We start from the raw sequence: 17,372 nt of genomic DNA on the forward strand, positions 1-17,372 counted from the left end.
CTAAAATATTATATAATGCAAGAGCATTTCCACTTACAATTCAACACGTTCTCACTCCCTGCAGTAAGGGGAGGATATTCTCTGCTTCACTGTCAAGGCCAGATTACAGGTGTTACCAACTAGATACAACCTAGCATTATGGTACCCTGAAAAGTACTATCCACACTGTATAATGCATTCTAACTCTGATCACTTTGAATCAGTTGCTCACATTGTAAATGGCTGTAATATGTACAAAGGGTTATACATAGCACGTCATGACCGTATTGTAGATCTTATTGCTAGTTCTGTTCAAGACATATTTCCAAAAAGTATGCCTATGTATAAACACTCACGAGTAATACCAGACTGGTTCAACAGCTCTGAAGATGTGTTTTGTAACATCCCTAACACTCCTGATGTTGTGCTCGTGGATACAGATAGAAAGGAGGTGCTAGTCCTTGAAATAGGTTGTGTTTATGATCTGTATATGGACATAGCCTTTCTTGAAAAAATGACTAAATACCAACCCCTCCTTGCAAAGATCAGTGGTCTAGGATATGCATGTAAGTTCGTGGCATTGATATTTGGCAGCCTGGGACATGTCCACAAATTGACTGTTAGTGGACTAAGACTGGCAGGGCTTCCAAAAGGAAAATCTAAACAGCTGGCAAAATTCTGCTCTATATCAGCTGTGATAGGCAGTCTTGCTGTGTGGCGTAAGCGATGTTTTATGTACCCTTGAGTGTCAAAGCTGTGTTATCTCTGAGAATATTTGAATCCTTTCTGTAAGAAATTTGATTGGTGGATTCAAATAAAGAAATCAAATGTGTGTGTGTGTGTGTGTTATCTCATCAAACTGAACTCGTCCCCTGCTGTACTCCATCAGGAATCAGTGACATCACTATACTTGCTGATTCATTCAATCCGTTTCCAGTGGAATCTGAGAAACAGAGACAATTAGAGAAATTAAAAAGAGAGATCTTAGACGTCAGAAGCAATGTCAACAAAGTTACATTAAATTACCAATGACCAGGTTCTTATTTGGGTACTTTTCATGTTCATTCGTAAGAAAAGAACATATATTATATTTGTGAACTCAGTCACATACCTTCAGAAAATGCAAACATAAAGTCCCCTTGTAGTCAATAATTGTATGCCTTAAAACTCATCTTTGATCATAAAAATGACATTTAAATGTTTTTTTCTTGAATAAAAAATTCTTCATGCCTTAAAATAGCTTGAATGTAACTCTACACTTCTCTTGAGACTCCCCTGCTAGTTCGCTGTTAATGATTTGCTAAACATCTAAACATCATTTAGAACTTGATTTTCACCACAGGGGGACCTTAAAGTTAAAGAGATTCAGTGCACACCACTAGCGGCGCCAGGATTTTGATTGTAGGTGGGCCTCCAGAAAACTGGATGGGCCAGTTAAAATAAGGCAAAAAAAACAACAAAAAAACGGGTTCCCCTTCATCTCCGTTTCAGCGCTTTTCTTTACCTGAATTTAATGCGTAATTAGCATAGGTAAAAAAAAGAAAAGAAAACTTAAACAGGAATTTTTTGTTGCTTTTTTAATACAATTACAATTTAATTTAATTTATTGTTTAGTAAAATTATAGGCCTATTATTTTTAGTTTATTAACAGCAACAACAGCTGTAAAGATGAAGTTGACGATCGCCATATCTCCGTAGTGAACGCGCCTATAGAGAGAAATGCACATCATGGATTACATCTCTGATTATGTAGCCTATTTCTTTTCGTTTTAAATTGTTAAAAAGAAATTTCAAGCTTTCTTAAGATATATTTCATGTCTGTGAGGCCTACGCTGAGTTTCGTTAAGTTAGGATGAGAATGAGATGCGCTCCAGTTCACAAGCGGACGCCTCCATAATTAGGCCTATATCGTCTGCTATATTTGCTTCTTGGTTCCAGGCAATTGGTTGATAATTTTTTTTATTAAAATTAAGATACAATTCATACAAAACGAAATTCACTTAAAAAAAAGTCTTTCTACAAAACAAAACTTAATTAAGTGATCAAAATCATGTCTGACCCACGCCATGTCTCTCGATATATTGCGCATCCTATCTTACTCGTGTGGTTCAATTTTCATAATCAACATAGATGAAAAAATAACATTATAATATTTTAACAAATATGAAACTAAATGAGCTTATTTAATGGCTACAACACGTATAGTAGACCTACAGACTCTCTATTTGTACAAATTGCTGCACATTCATTTTATTCTGAATTTTGCACACATAAGTTGAAAGTCATTTGTTTGTGCATAGCAAAACATATCTGCAACATTTATCAAGTTCACTGATAATTATGCGTGCATTTATTAATTATTATCTTAATGAATAATGAAACAAGGACGAAGCATGTAAACTGCGTTGTTTGTTTAGAATGGAATGGATCGCAAATAGATCCGAACGAAGAAACGTACAAAACCATAGTAGAAAATGGGTGGGCCCAGACCTAAAATGGGTGGGCCTGGCCCAATGGTATCGCCGCGGCTGGTGCACACAACAGATTCTCGCCTGCTTTAAGCTCTTTTGAATCGTTTCTAGGAGCTTTTCCATCTGATCCTGTTTAAAACAGCAATCACAGACTTATTAGATAACGCAGAGTCAATTCTTTAGACATTTAGACTGAATGAATGGAGGTCTATGGCGCTATACCCATCAAATTCCACTTTTCTCAGGATATAATTTTTTGTCTAGTAATTTGAATGTTGTATTCGAAAGGAGATGCAAAGAAATTACACATTGCTGGGTGTTAGATTTTTTAGAGTCACTTATTTGCTTTAAAAAGTCTTTTAAAATGTCAATGACGTCATACACATCGTACGACCAGAGATACTGCTTCACGGCAATCCTTCAGTCGCTTTGGTGCTTTCGCGCTCTGCACTTTCTTTTCTCTCGAGGCATTGACAACACAGCTGACACAGGTAAATACACGTGCTAGAAGAGTTTTTGTTTTGTTTGTTTCTGGTCCCGCTTCGGATACCACGATGCCATCAAGCGGTGTCTCTGGTCGTAATCAGTCCTTCACTGACCAATCAGCGTTCATTAGCAGAATGCCAGTGTGTTATGGGCAACAACAACTCAACCTGTAAGAAATCGAAAGGACATAAGTACTCGTTCATTCAATTGTCGACCTATAACCCATGTTGAAGTTGCAAAACCTACAATAAAATCTGAGATTTCTCAACGGCAATCGGGTGAAAGAGACACATTTAGCCGTCTAGCCCCATAGACTACCATTCAGTCTGCACTCGCCCGCGATCACCTCCAGTGGAATTCTAATGGAACTGCAACCAAGATCGATACAATGGGGCTAATAGGAAGTGCCAAGGCTCTCCGTAGACGGGGTCTGGTACGTTCAGGGGGGTAATCGAGCTCTCGATTTCCGTACCACCCCCGGCGGCCGCCATTGGCTAACAAGCCTTCACCTGCTGTTAGCATCCCATTGACTCCCATTAATTTTGGCGTCACTTTGACAGCGAATAACTTTACATCTGAGGCGTTTAAAGACTCCATTTGTCCATTATTTATTTCTAAAGAAACACGACAATGTATAAAATGCTCCATTACCTTGTATCTTACGTTATGGCCCCGTAGAAGCAGTTTTTGTAAAAACAGGCTAACGATTGCGTCATAACCACGCGACTCTCTGGAAATTACCGTAGAGACAGGAGGAGAAGCTCGCAGTCAATCGGGGGGACGTGGAGGCATAAAGTCCGATAAAGTCAAGGGAGAAGCCCATAGAGAATCGTAAAGTTTCTCCTGCTCCTAGCTCATGGACAGATCCTACTCACGCTCTCCGTCTCTGCAAGTTTCGGAAGGGAATGATTCAGATTTCTTTTGGCACAGCTACTAGAAGACTTACAACTGTCAGGCAGGCTGCTCACGTCACATCCACGTCGTCAAGCTCAGTTTGAGTCTGCGCAGTTCGCTCGGCAATCAGGAAATGAGTGCTTCTAATTTGCTTCACTTTTCTCCGTTGAAACCTATGGGGTCGCTGTGTCCAGTTTATATAGGCTGAGTCCCAATTCGCCTACTTATACTACGACCTAAAAGTATGTACTTTTTTTGTGATGAAAAAGTACATACTTTTAAGTGTGTAGCAAAAGAGTATGCACGTTCTGGGACATACTTCGATGACGTCATGCAACGTAAACGAGAACGTGGTTGCCTAGTTACGCACACTGCGACTGTTAACAAAACATTTTACATTTCATTCATTCTTATATATCCAATATAATTTTATTTACTATTCCCATCTTTTTTTCCACAATACATTTACAATGTGTTTTACCAAATGTAGGAGTGAAGCAGGGCGTCGTCGTAGATCAACCAAACGCAGGTCGTTTGTGAGGCGGCTGGTTCTGACGTTCATGTGCAAATGTGTGTAACGAAAGCTACTTATTTTCTGAGTTAAAATATTTAAAGTTTATAGTGTAACTATTGTTTAACGTATTTTATACTTAATCTTATACTTATGTATAATACTTAAAAATACCCAGATGAAAATGAACCATGCTTTTACTATAGTAAAAGTGTAGTAACCATGCATGTTTCTTTGGTTGGACTGATAAAGTTAACATTTGTACAGCCACAGTATTACTACAAATAAGTCGGACAGAAACATCAAAAGAAATACATAAAAAAGACACTTGCATGACACTGTACTAGAGACTTTTTATTTATTGTTTTGTAGCCTGCAATGAGGCGCTCAGTATCTTCAAGATAAACACGGTACTTTTTTGGCACAACATAAACCCATTAATATTACGAGACAATAAAATATAACTTTAATTAGGGTTAAACATTTGAATTCTTACACTTAAAAACTGAGGGTGCATATCCGTTGCTGCATCCGACTGCAATAGAGCTCGGGCGTAGATGTTATGGAATGGTGCATTGTGGGTAACGGCGGCCATTTTAGAGGCACCGCAAAAGCCTGTTTATAAGATATTAGCGTAGCCGGCCGGTATCCAGAAAGAGTTATGGACCGTGACACAAAAAAGTTGGCTATACCATATACGGACAAACTTCATAATGAAGCCAAACAACGCTACTTTAAAAAAAAAGTTGATTATAGGCGGAATCGATCCCTATGAACAAAGCCTGGAGTAATATGAAAACTTACCAAGCCTCAGTTTCCCTGGTATTTTCTCCTATCCAGGGCCGGATTAACAATTTCATGTGCCCTCGGCAACAACATTCACACACACACACACACACACACACACACACACACACACACACACACAAATTTTTATTGTTTATTAATAAACAAGGGGGGGGGGGGGGGGGGGGGGGGGGGGGTTGTCAGTCGGCTGCAAAGATGAGGTTGACGACTGGCGATCTTCGCTGTAACGTTAGTGAACGCGCCAGAGAGAAATGCACATTGCATACGGATTAACGTACATAAGCAGAGAGCTGTCTGTTTTCTTTCGTTTTGAATTGTTTGTTTAAAAGTAGACATTTCTATATAGATATATTTATTAAAATACAAATTAATGCAAAACGAAATTAACTTTAAAGAAAGGCTTTGTGCTTTCTGTTTGAAGTCTCTGCTCCGATCAATTTAAAAACTTGTCACTGGATGCTCACTTGCATTTCACAAATGAATGAGTGCAAGATCTGCAGATCTACAAAGTAAACGCGGAGAAAACAATCGTTCGCACCGTTAGCAAGCATCAGCGGTGACACACACACTTGTCAGATTCTGTGAGCTACGAAGCTTGTCTATGCGGGTTTGTTACACTTCAGGAGTAATTTATCATACGTGCAATAATCCACTGTTTTCGTCCGGTAGCTGCTAGTATATTGACGACCAGCGGCGACCCAAGCCATCCGACGAAAATACATGGATTTCTCGGCGACGTCATCACTGCATGCGCACGCAACCAGGAGGCAGAAAAGACCCGCGGCCTTCGTACCAGAGTAACGTTAAAGGGTTTAGGGTAGGCTAGTAGCATAGTGGTGGTGTTGTCGCTAAGTCAAAATGCTAATTATCATGTTAGACTAAGTTAGTAATGTAACAGCCAATGTTAGCAGTGCAGCATCTATAGAGCCCGAATTTGCTTTTATATCATTTAACCTTGTTTACGTTACTTTACGACCTGCAACATTTCATGACTTCACACATAACGTGGCGATAATATTAAAAAACGTACTCTCAGCAATGGTGAGATCTTGCCGGATCCCTACGCAATACATGACGATCTTTGGATTGTGGATGACAAGTGGCCAGCAATTGTATGGCCTGATATAATTATTTTATTCGAAATCCATGTATAGCCTACACTACTGTTCAAAAGTTTGGGGTTGGTAAGATTTTTTTGTTTTTGAAAGCAGTCTCTTGTGCTAAAAAAATCTGTAAAACAGGAATATTATGAAATATTATTGGAACATACATTTTAAAATGCATTCAAAAGGAAAACGTGTAATTTATTAAAGCTGAATTTTCAGCATCATTACTCCAGTCTTCAGTGTCACATGATCCTTCACAAATCATTCTAATATGATGATTTGATGCTCAAGAAACATTTCTGATAATTATCAATGTTGAAAACAGTTGTGCTGCTTATTTTTGTGACATATTTTGTTTAGGATTCTTTGATGAATAGAAAATTCAAAAGAACAGCATTTATTTGAATGTTCTCTTGTAGTATACTACACACTTGGTATACTAAATGTCAAATTTGCGATCTAAATAGCTGTTTGAAAAAATAAACATGTATTTTTTTCACTGTTCATAACTGGTTGAGCAGTTAAACTCTAGTATGTGCTCATGACAGCACGTATAATCCATCGTCAAATCTTTGATTTACAGTAGGCCTAAGTAACGTTATATGTGTGAAGTCATGAAATGTTGCAGGTCGTAAAGTAACGTAAACAAGGTTAACTTATATAAAAGCAAATTCGGGCGATGCTGCACTGCTAACATTGACTAATACATTACTAACTTAGTCTAACATGATAATTCATACATGCATCACAGTATGTCCGGATTTTGATTCGTAAACAGTTGGACTTTTTACATAATGTTATATTAATATGAAACACAAACAAACAGATCCAACTCTGAAATTGCAGTTTATTATTGAGTCAACAAAAAATTACAAACAATGCGAAATCTACGTTAATTACAATGTTATTTTATTCTTTTATTACAGAACTCGGCATAACAGATAGCGGTTTTTTGCCTCCTGGATGCGCGCGCATCCGGTATTGTTTGTATACAAGAAACCCGTGTATTGGGAAAACTAATATGATTTATGAGGCGTTTGCCCTGTCGATCATGAGACCGATTACAGCAGTTCACAATACAGCAATACTGAACCATTTTCCCCAAAATAACCTAAATTAATGACCAAATGATCAACGTTACCTACTGCCTACTATACAGTACATCTACTTCCGTACCGTGATTCCCACAATGCATTGCGGCGTGACGCAACGATCCCGAGCTCTATTGAGCATCACAGTCCCGCCCACAGCCCGAGAGCGCTTCGGTGCCGGAAGTAAATTTCCCATTCATTTCTCCCATTGACGTTTTCGAAAATCCGTATCTAAAGAGTTTTAGAGCATGTCTGAGGATAACCAGCTACGGCTGAACTCATAGGCATACAACATATCATTTCGAGTGAAAAAACGGCGAGAAAATCCAAAAAAAGTCAAAGGTACAAGACTGTGTACATATTTTCATTTCCGAGCGAAGGAACTACTCATCCCATAAACCACCGCGCCTCACTGAAGTCGACTGAAGCCACAACCGCGAAAGAGCCTTTAGAGCGACTTTAAAATCTGACGACAGCCACGCGAACTTTTTCTTGTGCCGTTTATAGCAGTTCTTTCAGTAGTAATTGTGTAAATAGACTGGAAAGCATGGCTGGTGGTCCGCGGCTCACGGGTGCAGATCTGGCAGTCCGCGCGGCGTTCTGCTCATCAGTTTCAGCGGCCCACGGGCAGGTTGCTGACAAATGCCTCAACAAATTCCCACTTGTGATCCATGCTCATTTTATTCATGAAGTTATAGTTCATCCTTAATTTTAATAACATTTAATGTATTTTCTTAATAACAACAAGTGAAAATTAAAAAGTGAAGGTCAGCAAACCAGAAAGTGCATCATATTCAGTTTATTAACTTGCCATAAATTATTACACAAATGTTCAGTAAATGCATGAAGAGCTCTCTATGGCTCTGGGTATGCCTAAGCTAAATATTGTTTTGACAGTGGCATCATAAAATGCTTGATATGACTCATACCATATATGAAGACTCCTCGGTTCAAATGTCACATCAGTGATACAGTGCAAAAAAACGCAACAGTTTTTTTTTTTTTTTTCTATTTATCTTGAGTCTTCACGAACTTTCGCGGGGTTTACACGAGCTCCACCAATCAGATGCATCACTGTGGGATTGTGGGATTGTTTAGGATTGTGGGTAATGAAGTACTTCTCCAAGACATCGCGAATAAAAGGCATTTATCTCAAAACAAGGTTAGTGCCCCATGAACTTTTGGCGGTTATATGAGCATATACAATCGCTTAGTACAGCCGTAGCTGGTTTTAAGTCTACCATGTATGGTTACGTTTTTATGGCTTATACCCCAACTGTCAATGGAGAAATTGTATTGAATTTTTACTTCCGGCACCGGCTGTGGGCGGGACTGTGATGCTCTATGTCTACATCACTTCACCGCAAAGCTCCTCCCTCCCGCACGCAATGGGTTGTGGGCAATATTAGCCGTTAGAGTGTGCATTGATCTGCACTTCGAATTCTAACCGGAAATAGTAGACCATCCGGGTATCTTTGGAATACTCATTTCAACATACTACGATGTGGGACGTACTAATTCTAGTTTCGCATACTATTTAGGACGGATAGTATGCGAATTGGGACTCAGCAATACTGTCTATGGGTACGTTCCAGCCGGGTCCGTCACTTATTGGCTTCCCCGGAAACATTTCCGTTGTGTTCTTCTGACTATTTGCAGCGCGTTTCTGTATTTGGTTGTGTTGTGAACTTTTGCAGCGCGTTTCTGTATTTGGTTGTGTTGTGAGTATTTGGAGCACACATGTGTTGTGAAACTGATGAAGATGTTTTCTTAATTTGCAGGTGTTTTTCTATTTGCATGTGTTTTCTTCAGTTGCAGCGCGTTGAGCTCTCTCGGCCACCGTACTAGTTCACCCCAAAATCAATATTTTGTCATTTAATCACCCTCATATCATTCATCATTAAAACACAAATGAAGATATTTTGGAAACCATTTACAATAAGGTTACATCTGTTAACTTTACTTAATATAATAACTAACATGAACTAACAATGAGCAATTCATATGTTACATAATTTATTAAGCTTTGTTAATATTAGTTAATAAATATAGTGATTAATTTTTCATGGTTCACAGTGCATTAAATAATGTTAACAAATGCAACTTTTGATTTTAATAATGTTTTAGTGAATGTTGAAATGAACATTAACTAAGATTAATATTAATAAATGCTTTAGATTGTATGTATTTGTATGGGATTGTGTTATATTATGTGTTTGTATGCTGCAACCAAATGGCCTTCGGGAAATTAATAAAGATGAACTGAACTGTTGTAGAAATATTGTTCATTATGTAATCTTATTGTAAAGTGTTAGGGATATTTTTAATTTTCTCTCTTCATTTCGTAAAATCTAGACTATCAAAACCTTCATGCATTAAAAAGTACAGAAATAAGATTTTAAAAGTAATCCATATTAAGTTTTTGGTGGCAGTGACAGGTAATACTTGTAAGATCCCATTAATTCATGTTAGTTATGCATTAACTAACAATAAGCTGTACATTTGCACATTGAGTGATAAGCAGATTGATCTGAATAATCTTAAGAAGCAGAATAGATGAGGTAGGCTAGTGATTATTCTTACTTTGACAGAGCAACTCACCTCTGACAGAAATGAAGAATCTCTTGATTATGGCCTCTTGACCGCGGTGAAGCTTCAGTTTATAAAGTCCCGCAAGATAATTTGTGGTGTTTGTGATGGTCAGAGATCCAGTCTTCTTGTCCAGCTCTAGTCTGTCTTTGAATCTCCCATCAGGATCATCATATATAATGATCTCTCCAGTCCCTCCACTGATTTCAGCTATGAGAGCGTCTTCATCTCCAAACAGCCACAGTATCTGATCGTTTTTCTGTTTTTCATCATCAGTCTTGAGGGTAACATCCTCTCCCTCTAGCGCTGACACTTTCTTCACTTCATGTCACAGTAACACAAAGAATTGAGTAGATTATAACAAGAGAGTGAGTAAAGCAATGGACAAAGAGATAGAGAGCGCATTTATACAGATGAATGACATGCACCTTAATTATGTCACATAATTAAAGCATATTAAAACAAAACAATAGGTTTTAACAAACACAATATTTATACTGTACATGTACATTATTTATGATTCTGTGCAGTAATGTCCTGCATAATATTGGATAAATTGAGGACAAATTACAATTATACACTATAACCTTCAATTTTAACTATTAAAATTCTTTTTTGAGTAAATCTGTAGTCATTTTAGTGGTTAAACTTAATCTTATTTCATTAAGGTGCCAAGGCAAGATTTCAAATTTTCATTAAATTCGAATCAAATATTTATCTTCTCTTATTTCAGCTTTATTTTCAATGACCGAGATCTTTTTTTTAATAGTTTTGTTTTTGTCAACATTAACAATGCGGTTTTAAACAGACAAATAAATTAATCATTATAGTGATGCCATGCAGCTCAATTTTAGCCAATCAGCAGCTTCGTTAATTATCAAACTAAATCAATCACAAACTTGTGGTAAAAAAAAAAAAAAAAAAAAACATTGTCGAGGTTTGGAGTGATGAAAGAAGCGAGGATGCTCTGATGAGTGGGCTTTTATTTAATCAAAAAACTATAACAAACTTGACAGGACAGGACTAACCAATAACCCGTGTAGTTTATAAGGTCCAGAGTGTTCAATTGTGGTGTTACTGATGGTCAGAGATCCAGTCTTCTTGTCCAGCTTCAGTCTGTCTCTGAATCTCCCATCAGCAACGTCATGTTTCTCTCTGGTCTTTCCCATCATTTGTGCTATGAGATTGTCTTCATCTCCAAACATCCACAGGATCAGATCATCTTTCTGTACTTCAGTATCAGGGTATACAGTGACAGATTCTTTCTCCATCTTTGATATTGTCTCCTCTCAACACAGGAAAAGGGAAACAAATAAAACTCAACAACAGACAGGATGCTGAAACTAAATGGATCTACAGTATTAACTCTGACTGGAGTCTGAACATTAAGCAGTTTGAGTTGAATAACCTGTAGACAAATTAAGAAGAACTTTCATTTTCATTGTAGAAATACCCGATATACCAGGGGTCGGGAACCTTTTTTGACCAAAGAGCCATTTTTTCATTTTTGGATAATGCATTTTTCCAAAAGAGCCACAGTAGAAAAAAAATTATATATATATATATATATATATATATATATATATATATATATATATATATATATATATATATATATATATATATATAAATTAAAGACGTGCTTTTTTCAATAAAAAATTCAACAGTAGTAGGCTAATTATTAGGTCCATAGACAACTAAAAACAAACAAATATTCAGCAAACAATAAATTAGTTGCAATATGGAATTAATTGTGCAGGGCTTTCACTGTGAGGTTGAGTTACCAAGTGATGAGCATAAATCCTCTTATGTGTGCGTGTGTGAGAGAGAGAGAGTGAATGCACAGAGTACATCTGCTGTGTTTACGTGAATACTCGACTTGCCATTTTGAAATATTTCTGTTTATTTGGCCGCTTAGGCGCGCAACCGAAGACAAAGGCTACTTGTCCGTGTTGCGCTCGGAGCGCGCGCACAGCGTCCTGTCAGTAGAATTCAGTTCTCTTTCGCGACTTATCACGCTTTTAATATTTATTTTCAATATAAAGCACATCCTGTTATTTTCTTTCTCATTCATTCATGTTTTTTTATTAATAACTTTAAACAGAATCGTCAACTGAAATCTGCGCGGATTATCAAAAAATACGACACATTTATAGGACATAAAGGGTCTCTGCGCAAATGTCTCTTTGCACAGCAAAGCCCCCGTTTCAATAAAAGGATATATTAAAGTTTATAAAGCCTACTTTTAGATTTTCGCTGCTGTTCTAGAATGGTTTTCGCCAGCTTGAATCCAGTGCAGGAGCTGTAGGTTACCACAGAACACTCCCGAACAGCACTGAACACGCCTTTTACCGGTACAACTTGAATATTATTATTATCATAAACTTTTAATTAACTTAAGTAGGCTGGACTACAACAAGGGAATTGTAATTGGCTGCTTTTTCTGCAGAGAGCCGATCTCTGTTGATGTGTTTTAATTGTTTCATCGATGGTTTGTTGGTAAAGGGTGAGAGACCTCGCGAGCCACATGATTTTTGCCAAAGAGCCAGATGTGGCTCGCGAGCCATAGGTTCCCGACCACTGCGATATACTCACCTCTGACAGTAATAATGAATCTTTGATACAAGGTTCCTCTGTTGCTGATGGTCTGTAGTTTATAGACTCCGATGTGTTCAGCTGTGATGCTTGTGATGGTGAGAAACCCAGTCGTCTTTTCCAGCTTCAGTCTGTCTCTGAATCTCCCACCAGAACCATCATATGTCTCTCTGACTCGTTCAGCGATATGAGTCTCTCGAGCTCCAAACGTCCACAGGATCTGATCATCTGTCTGTACTTTCACATCAGTGTTTAGAGTGAGATCCTCTCCCTCCTTCACTATCACAGTCTTCTCTTCAACTGTCACAGCAGCACATAGAAACAAAGAGAAAATAAAGTAAATGTTGCCATTAGATCAGCATATCGCAGGTAATTTTTTACACTGCCGAGTGAACAGATGATACTGCTTACTTTCAATATTTTGCCTAGCCCCATTTATGATTTTTGCAACCTTTATCCACTCCCTATAATGTGCTGGATCATTCATTGAAAACTGAAAATAATTCACTCCTACTGAATGTTTACTCTTCGAACTCAGGAACAGTACAAGTCGACATTATTGTGGCTAAAAGTTTGCTGAGAAGTATTTCCTTCTCAATCAAGGCGGGATTTTGACTCTGGTCAAGCCTATTAAATAAGTGCATACTGGGAATGGCATTGGACTGCAACATGCCCAGTGCATAATGGTGGTGAAGGTTTCCTGCCAATTTGGCAAATGGGAAGACAACAACCCTTTTTCTGTTTTCTCTAGTCAGGTAGCACCGATTAAAAAAATAAATAAAATAATATATATATATATATATATATATATATATATATATATATATATATATATATATATATTTCTACCAACTTGGTATCCAAGTATTATTGAGAAAATATTTTGCAATTGGTGAATTAACCCTTTAAATACACTGGCTCTGAGGAATCAGAGCTTTAACAGAATCAAAAGCATGTGAACCAATTTGAGCTGAATAACCTAAAGAAAAAAATCTATGAGGAACAACCATGATGATTATTACATTTAAAGTCTTGATATACTTACCTCTGACAGTAACAATGAACCTTTGATACAAGGTTCCTCTTTTACTGATGGCCTGTAGGCTACTATTCTATTCTATTACTATTCTATTACAGCTACTTGGTTCAACAAAATAGATTATTTTAGAGATTATGTTAAGTCATTTGGTTAATTCCAATGGATAGCCTATTTGTTATCATATACTGAATTACTACAAAAAAAAAATATTAAAAAGCAAGAGAGTTTAGTATTGTTATAAGCATGATTTTAAAGAGTGTCATGTTTTTTTTAAGGAACTCTAATTTAGTAGGATCAACATGGATAATCTTTGTGGAAACATTTTCATTGATAATGTTGATGTTTTAAAACAACAATGTAGCAATAAGTTTATAAAAACAATTTCTTTGTTCTGTGCCCTTTCCTGCAGCAAGATTTTTTTGGTCTTCTTTATTTAGTTGGGTCAAAGCATGCAACTGCCAAACAAGTTTCGTGTCAAAAACAAAATTAAGGAAGTGTCTTGTAAAATACATCACAGAAATGATCATGCTTGGCATGTTTTGGAAAGATTTAAGTTTAATATTTCATATACCTGTGTGAATATTGTTGACAAGAAAAATAAACGTTTTTGCATCTGTTTTCCCCCCCAAGATTACTCAAGATTACTTTGGAAAGACTTAGAAACCTATATTAATAGAAAACTGAAGTGTAGAGAGTATTGTACTTTAAAAGTTGGATAATCAATTTGTTCCATTTAAATAATCACAAATGATTTGTCACAAATTATGTGTTTTAGGTTTTTTTTTTTTTTTTTTTTTCATTCTGCTCTGGTGGGCGTGTCCACAGTGGTCGTTCTGGTTTATGAATCCAGAACCAAAAGTCTTCGACAGAAAAGCAGCGTACAGAACGCAGCAAACACTGAATGCTTATTAGAGCCACATACAATAAATATTGCAATGATTATTTTATTTTTCATTTACTATAAGGTTGATATTTCTAGTCTATTTCAAGCAGATCAATACCGCATGCAACTTATTACCTAATGTTGAATGCTAATACATGTCTCTGTTGATACAGTGAAAATCAATACAACAACTCCACCTAGTGGTTTTTCACTAACATCTCCAATCTCTCACTTGCTGTGATAATGTTATAGTAAAAAGTTCTTAAAAGTTGATATTCAAAAATGTACATGCAATATAGTTTTTTTTTATTACTTTTTGCCTCTGTTTTGCAATATTGAACAAACATGCTTTTTATAATCTTTAAATTATTTTGCCTCATTCTTGACTTTAAATATATATAATATATATATATTGTTCAGCTCTGCTCACTGCTGTATGGATTTTACATCTTTAGTCTCAATTAAGTTAAAATCACTCCATGGACAGTTTTGTATTGTTTGTAATGTTACTGGCAGTAACATTATTATTATTTTAAAAAGCAAAATCACTATTGCTTTTGTCTTTACATTTATTCATTTAGCAGACTATACAGAAAATTCTAGAGACACCAGGCCATCAAAAAGAAAACCATATATGAAAATAAATGTATTTTAAGAGGTGGCTACCTAAAATGCATCATGCATGTGGGTGTTTCCATTAAAACACACCGTTCTGAGAAGTCACGCAATAAAACACTGAGTGTGAAAGGAGAAGGCGAGAAAAAGACCTGAGCAGCACTGTTACAAAAATATACGTGTTATTCGGGCCTTCATCTTTATCTCTAATCACAACTATTTTAGTGCATATTTGTATTCAGGGCTGTTGAAGGCACGAGTTTCCTGACATACAGGCCTGCTGATCTTCAGATGTTCGGCCTGATCAAGTCTCTCATTGTCCTTCATTGTTTTGTTAAGTCAGTATTTCTCTGCTTCCCACAAACCATAATGACCAACTAAACTAAACCATCGATTGCATCAACCAACCAACACTGAATATGACTCTCTTTTGCAGTATTTTGAGTTGTTTTAAAAAAAAAAGTGTTTTGATGTGATTCATTTAGAAAAAGGTAAAAGGTCCTTATCAGCAGTTTATAATCCATCTACATGTCAGAATCTTTGTTAAACTTCAGAATCAGTCATTTTAACTCATTAATGGTGTACAGACGTTACTTCTCTCCTAAAGACCCTGCTGGAGCGCCAACTAGTGACTAAACATGGAAAAACAACACTGTCAAAGGCCTTAAAACCAATAGGTAGAATCCTTTTGAATAATCTATATTTCCATGATCTGTCAAAATATTTTCCTAAATTAGTAATGTAATCACAGCTTGATACAGTTTTTCGATTTAGATTCTGATTTGCTCTGAATCTACTGTGAAAACCTCTGTCAGTGTAATATTGAGTGATCTGGGGCCATATTCACAAAACATCTGAAATAGAAACATGAACCATTCTCCATTCTCATCATCTTTTGACGGACTCCCCTTTTCAAGATGCCAATAACATTAAGGTTGGTTGATCATTAATAAGCTGCTGTGCTGTTACTAAAGGTACTGTATAGTGTATGCTTTAAAAGGTAATAAAAAATATATATATTAAGGTAACATAAAACATTACAGTAATAGGTTAGGTAAAAAGTCAAACAGAAAGTTTAAAGAATAAAGAGAAATCGTAGGCTACACTTCACTTATAATACCACATTATAGCAAAGACAAACCGATCTTGAAAATGCTCTTCATAATGTTGCAGATTCCAGCCTATTCATAAAAAGAGTTTGCCTAGATAAAGCAGTAAAAGTTTTAGCAGTAAAAGTTGAAACCTTTCCACAAAGCTGCTGTGACCAAATTTTACAAAGGACCAGAGAAAAGAACAGTGTCATGAGTGCCTGTTTATTCCTAAACCAGAGCTGGAAACGTCCCAAGAAACGGACCTTTAAAGATGTGACCTTTAAAGCGCTCTAAATATAGAATAATACATAATGTAATATGAGAGGGGGGAAAACACAACTTTACATTGAGCTGAGGGGGAACGAGCACTCTTGGCTCGTATGCTGGAAAATCCCAGTCTTTCCAGCTGAGAGAAAAACAGCTGAACACAGTCACATCAATTATTCTATGAACTTTAGTCAAGTTTATATTACGCAATGCTCTTACTCAGCAACACATTTTGTTATGATCTGTGATTTTTGTTCCAAGAAAGTTGTGCTAAAAATGAAAACGAATGTTAGTGATAACATTCTTATAACGTTTTTAGCGGGAAGCTTCCCATTTGCCATTGGATGTGGACTCAAATGTCGCTCAGATGTCAAATTTTGGTTGAAAGTGAAAACAAAACCTTTGTTTGACGTCAAGCTCCAGCGTCATTAAATAACTCCAAAAACAGCATTATCAGCTTCACTTATTATAAACCAGATTGACTTTATTTCTATCATACGTCTACAAAACTTCTTATTGAAATTAAAAGAGGTTTAGATGTTGATGTTTTATTGAAAATAATAGTTTGGGTTCACCATTATGGTGTTCAGTGTTTGCTTTAGGTGGGCAGTTTGACTTCTGATTTAAAAAAAAAAATATTATTAATAAAAGACTTTTATTAATGCTAATGTTTTGCTTGTTGATGATAAAGATATTATCATGTAGTGATCTGATCAATCTTAGACACATAGACGTCAAGAATCAGCGTATATATCTCAACAACGGTGACATGCATCGTGCAGCAATGCATTCTGGGAGCCATAGATGAGTTTTGTATGATGCACCCAGAATGCATTGCAGCATGAAGCATGTCACCGTTGTTGTTGATTCTTGACATCTGTGTGTCTTAATGACAAAGAAGTTCATGACCCTAAAAAGGATGTGAGAATTTTTTTTAACAAATTATTT

At 36.6% G+C, this 17,372-nt stretch overlaps 1 protein-coding gene across 1 annotated transcript; it reads right to left on the reverse strand.

Annotated features, from left to right (window-relative positions):
• Positions 1 to 9,952: 9,952 nt before the first annotated feature.
• LOC309474972 (uncharacterized protein) lies at positions 9,953 to 15,393 on the reverse strand (the record flags this gene model as incomplete). Its single annotated transcript, XM_082137591.1, has 5 exons — positions 9,953 to 10,255; positions 10,963 to 11,222; positions 12,530 to 12,829; positions 13,575 to 13,641; positions 15,340 to 15,393. The coding sequence occupies 5 exons, from the start codon at positions 15,391 to 15,393 to the stop codon at positions 10,253 to 10,255; spliced, it is 684 nt and encodes a 227-aa protein (XP_081993717.1). The 3' UTR covers positions 9,953 to 10,252.
• Positions 15,394 to 17,372: the final 1,979 nt, after the last annotated feature.

Source organism: Leuciscus leuciscus (assembly GCF_965113295.1).
Source record: "Leuciscus leuciscus genome assembly, chromosome: 15".
Classification (NCBI taxonomy): domain Eukaryota; kingdom Metazoa; phylum Chordata; class Actinopteri; order Cypriniformes; family Leuciscidae; genus Leuciscus; species Leuciscus leuciscus.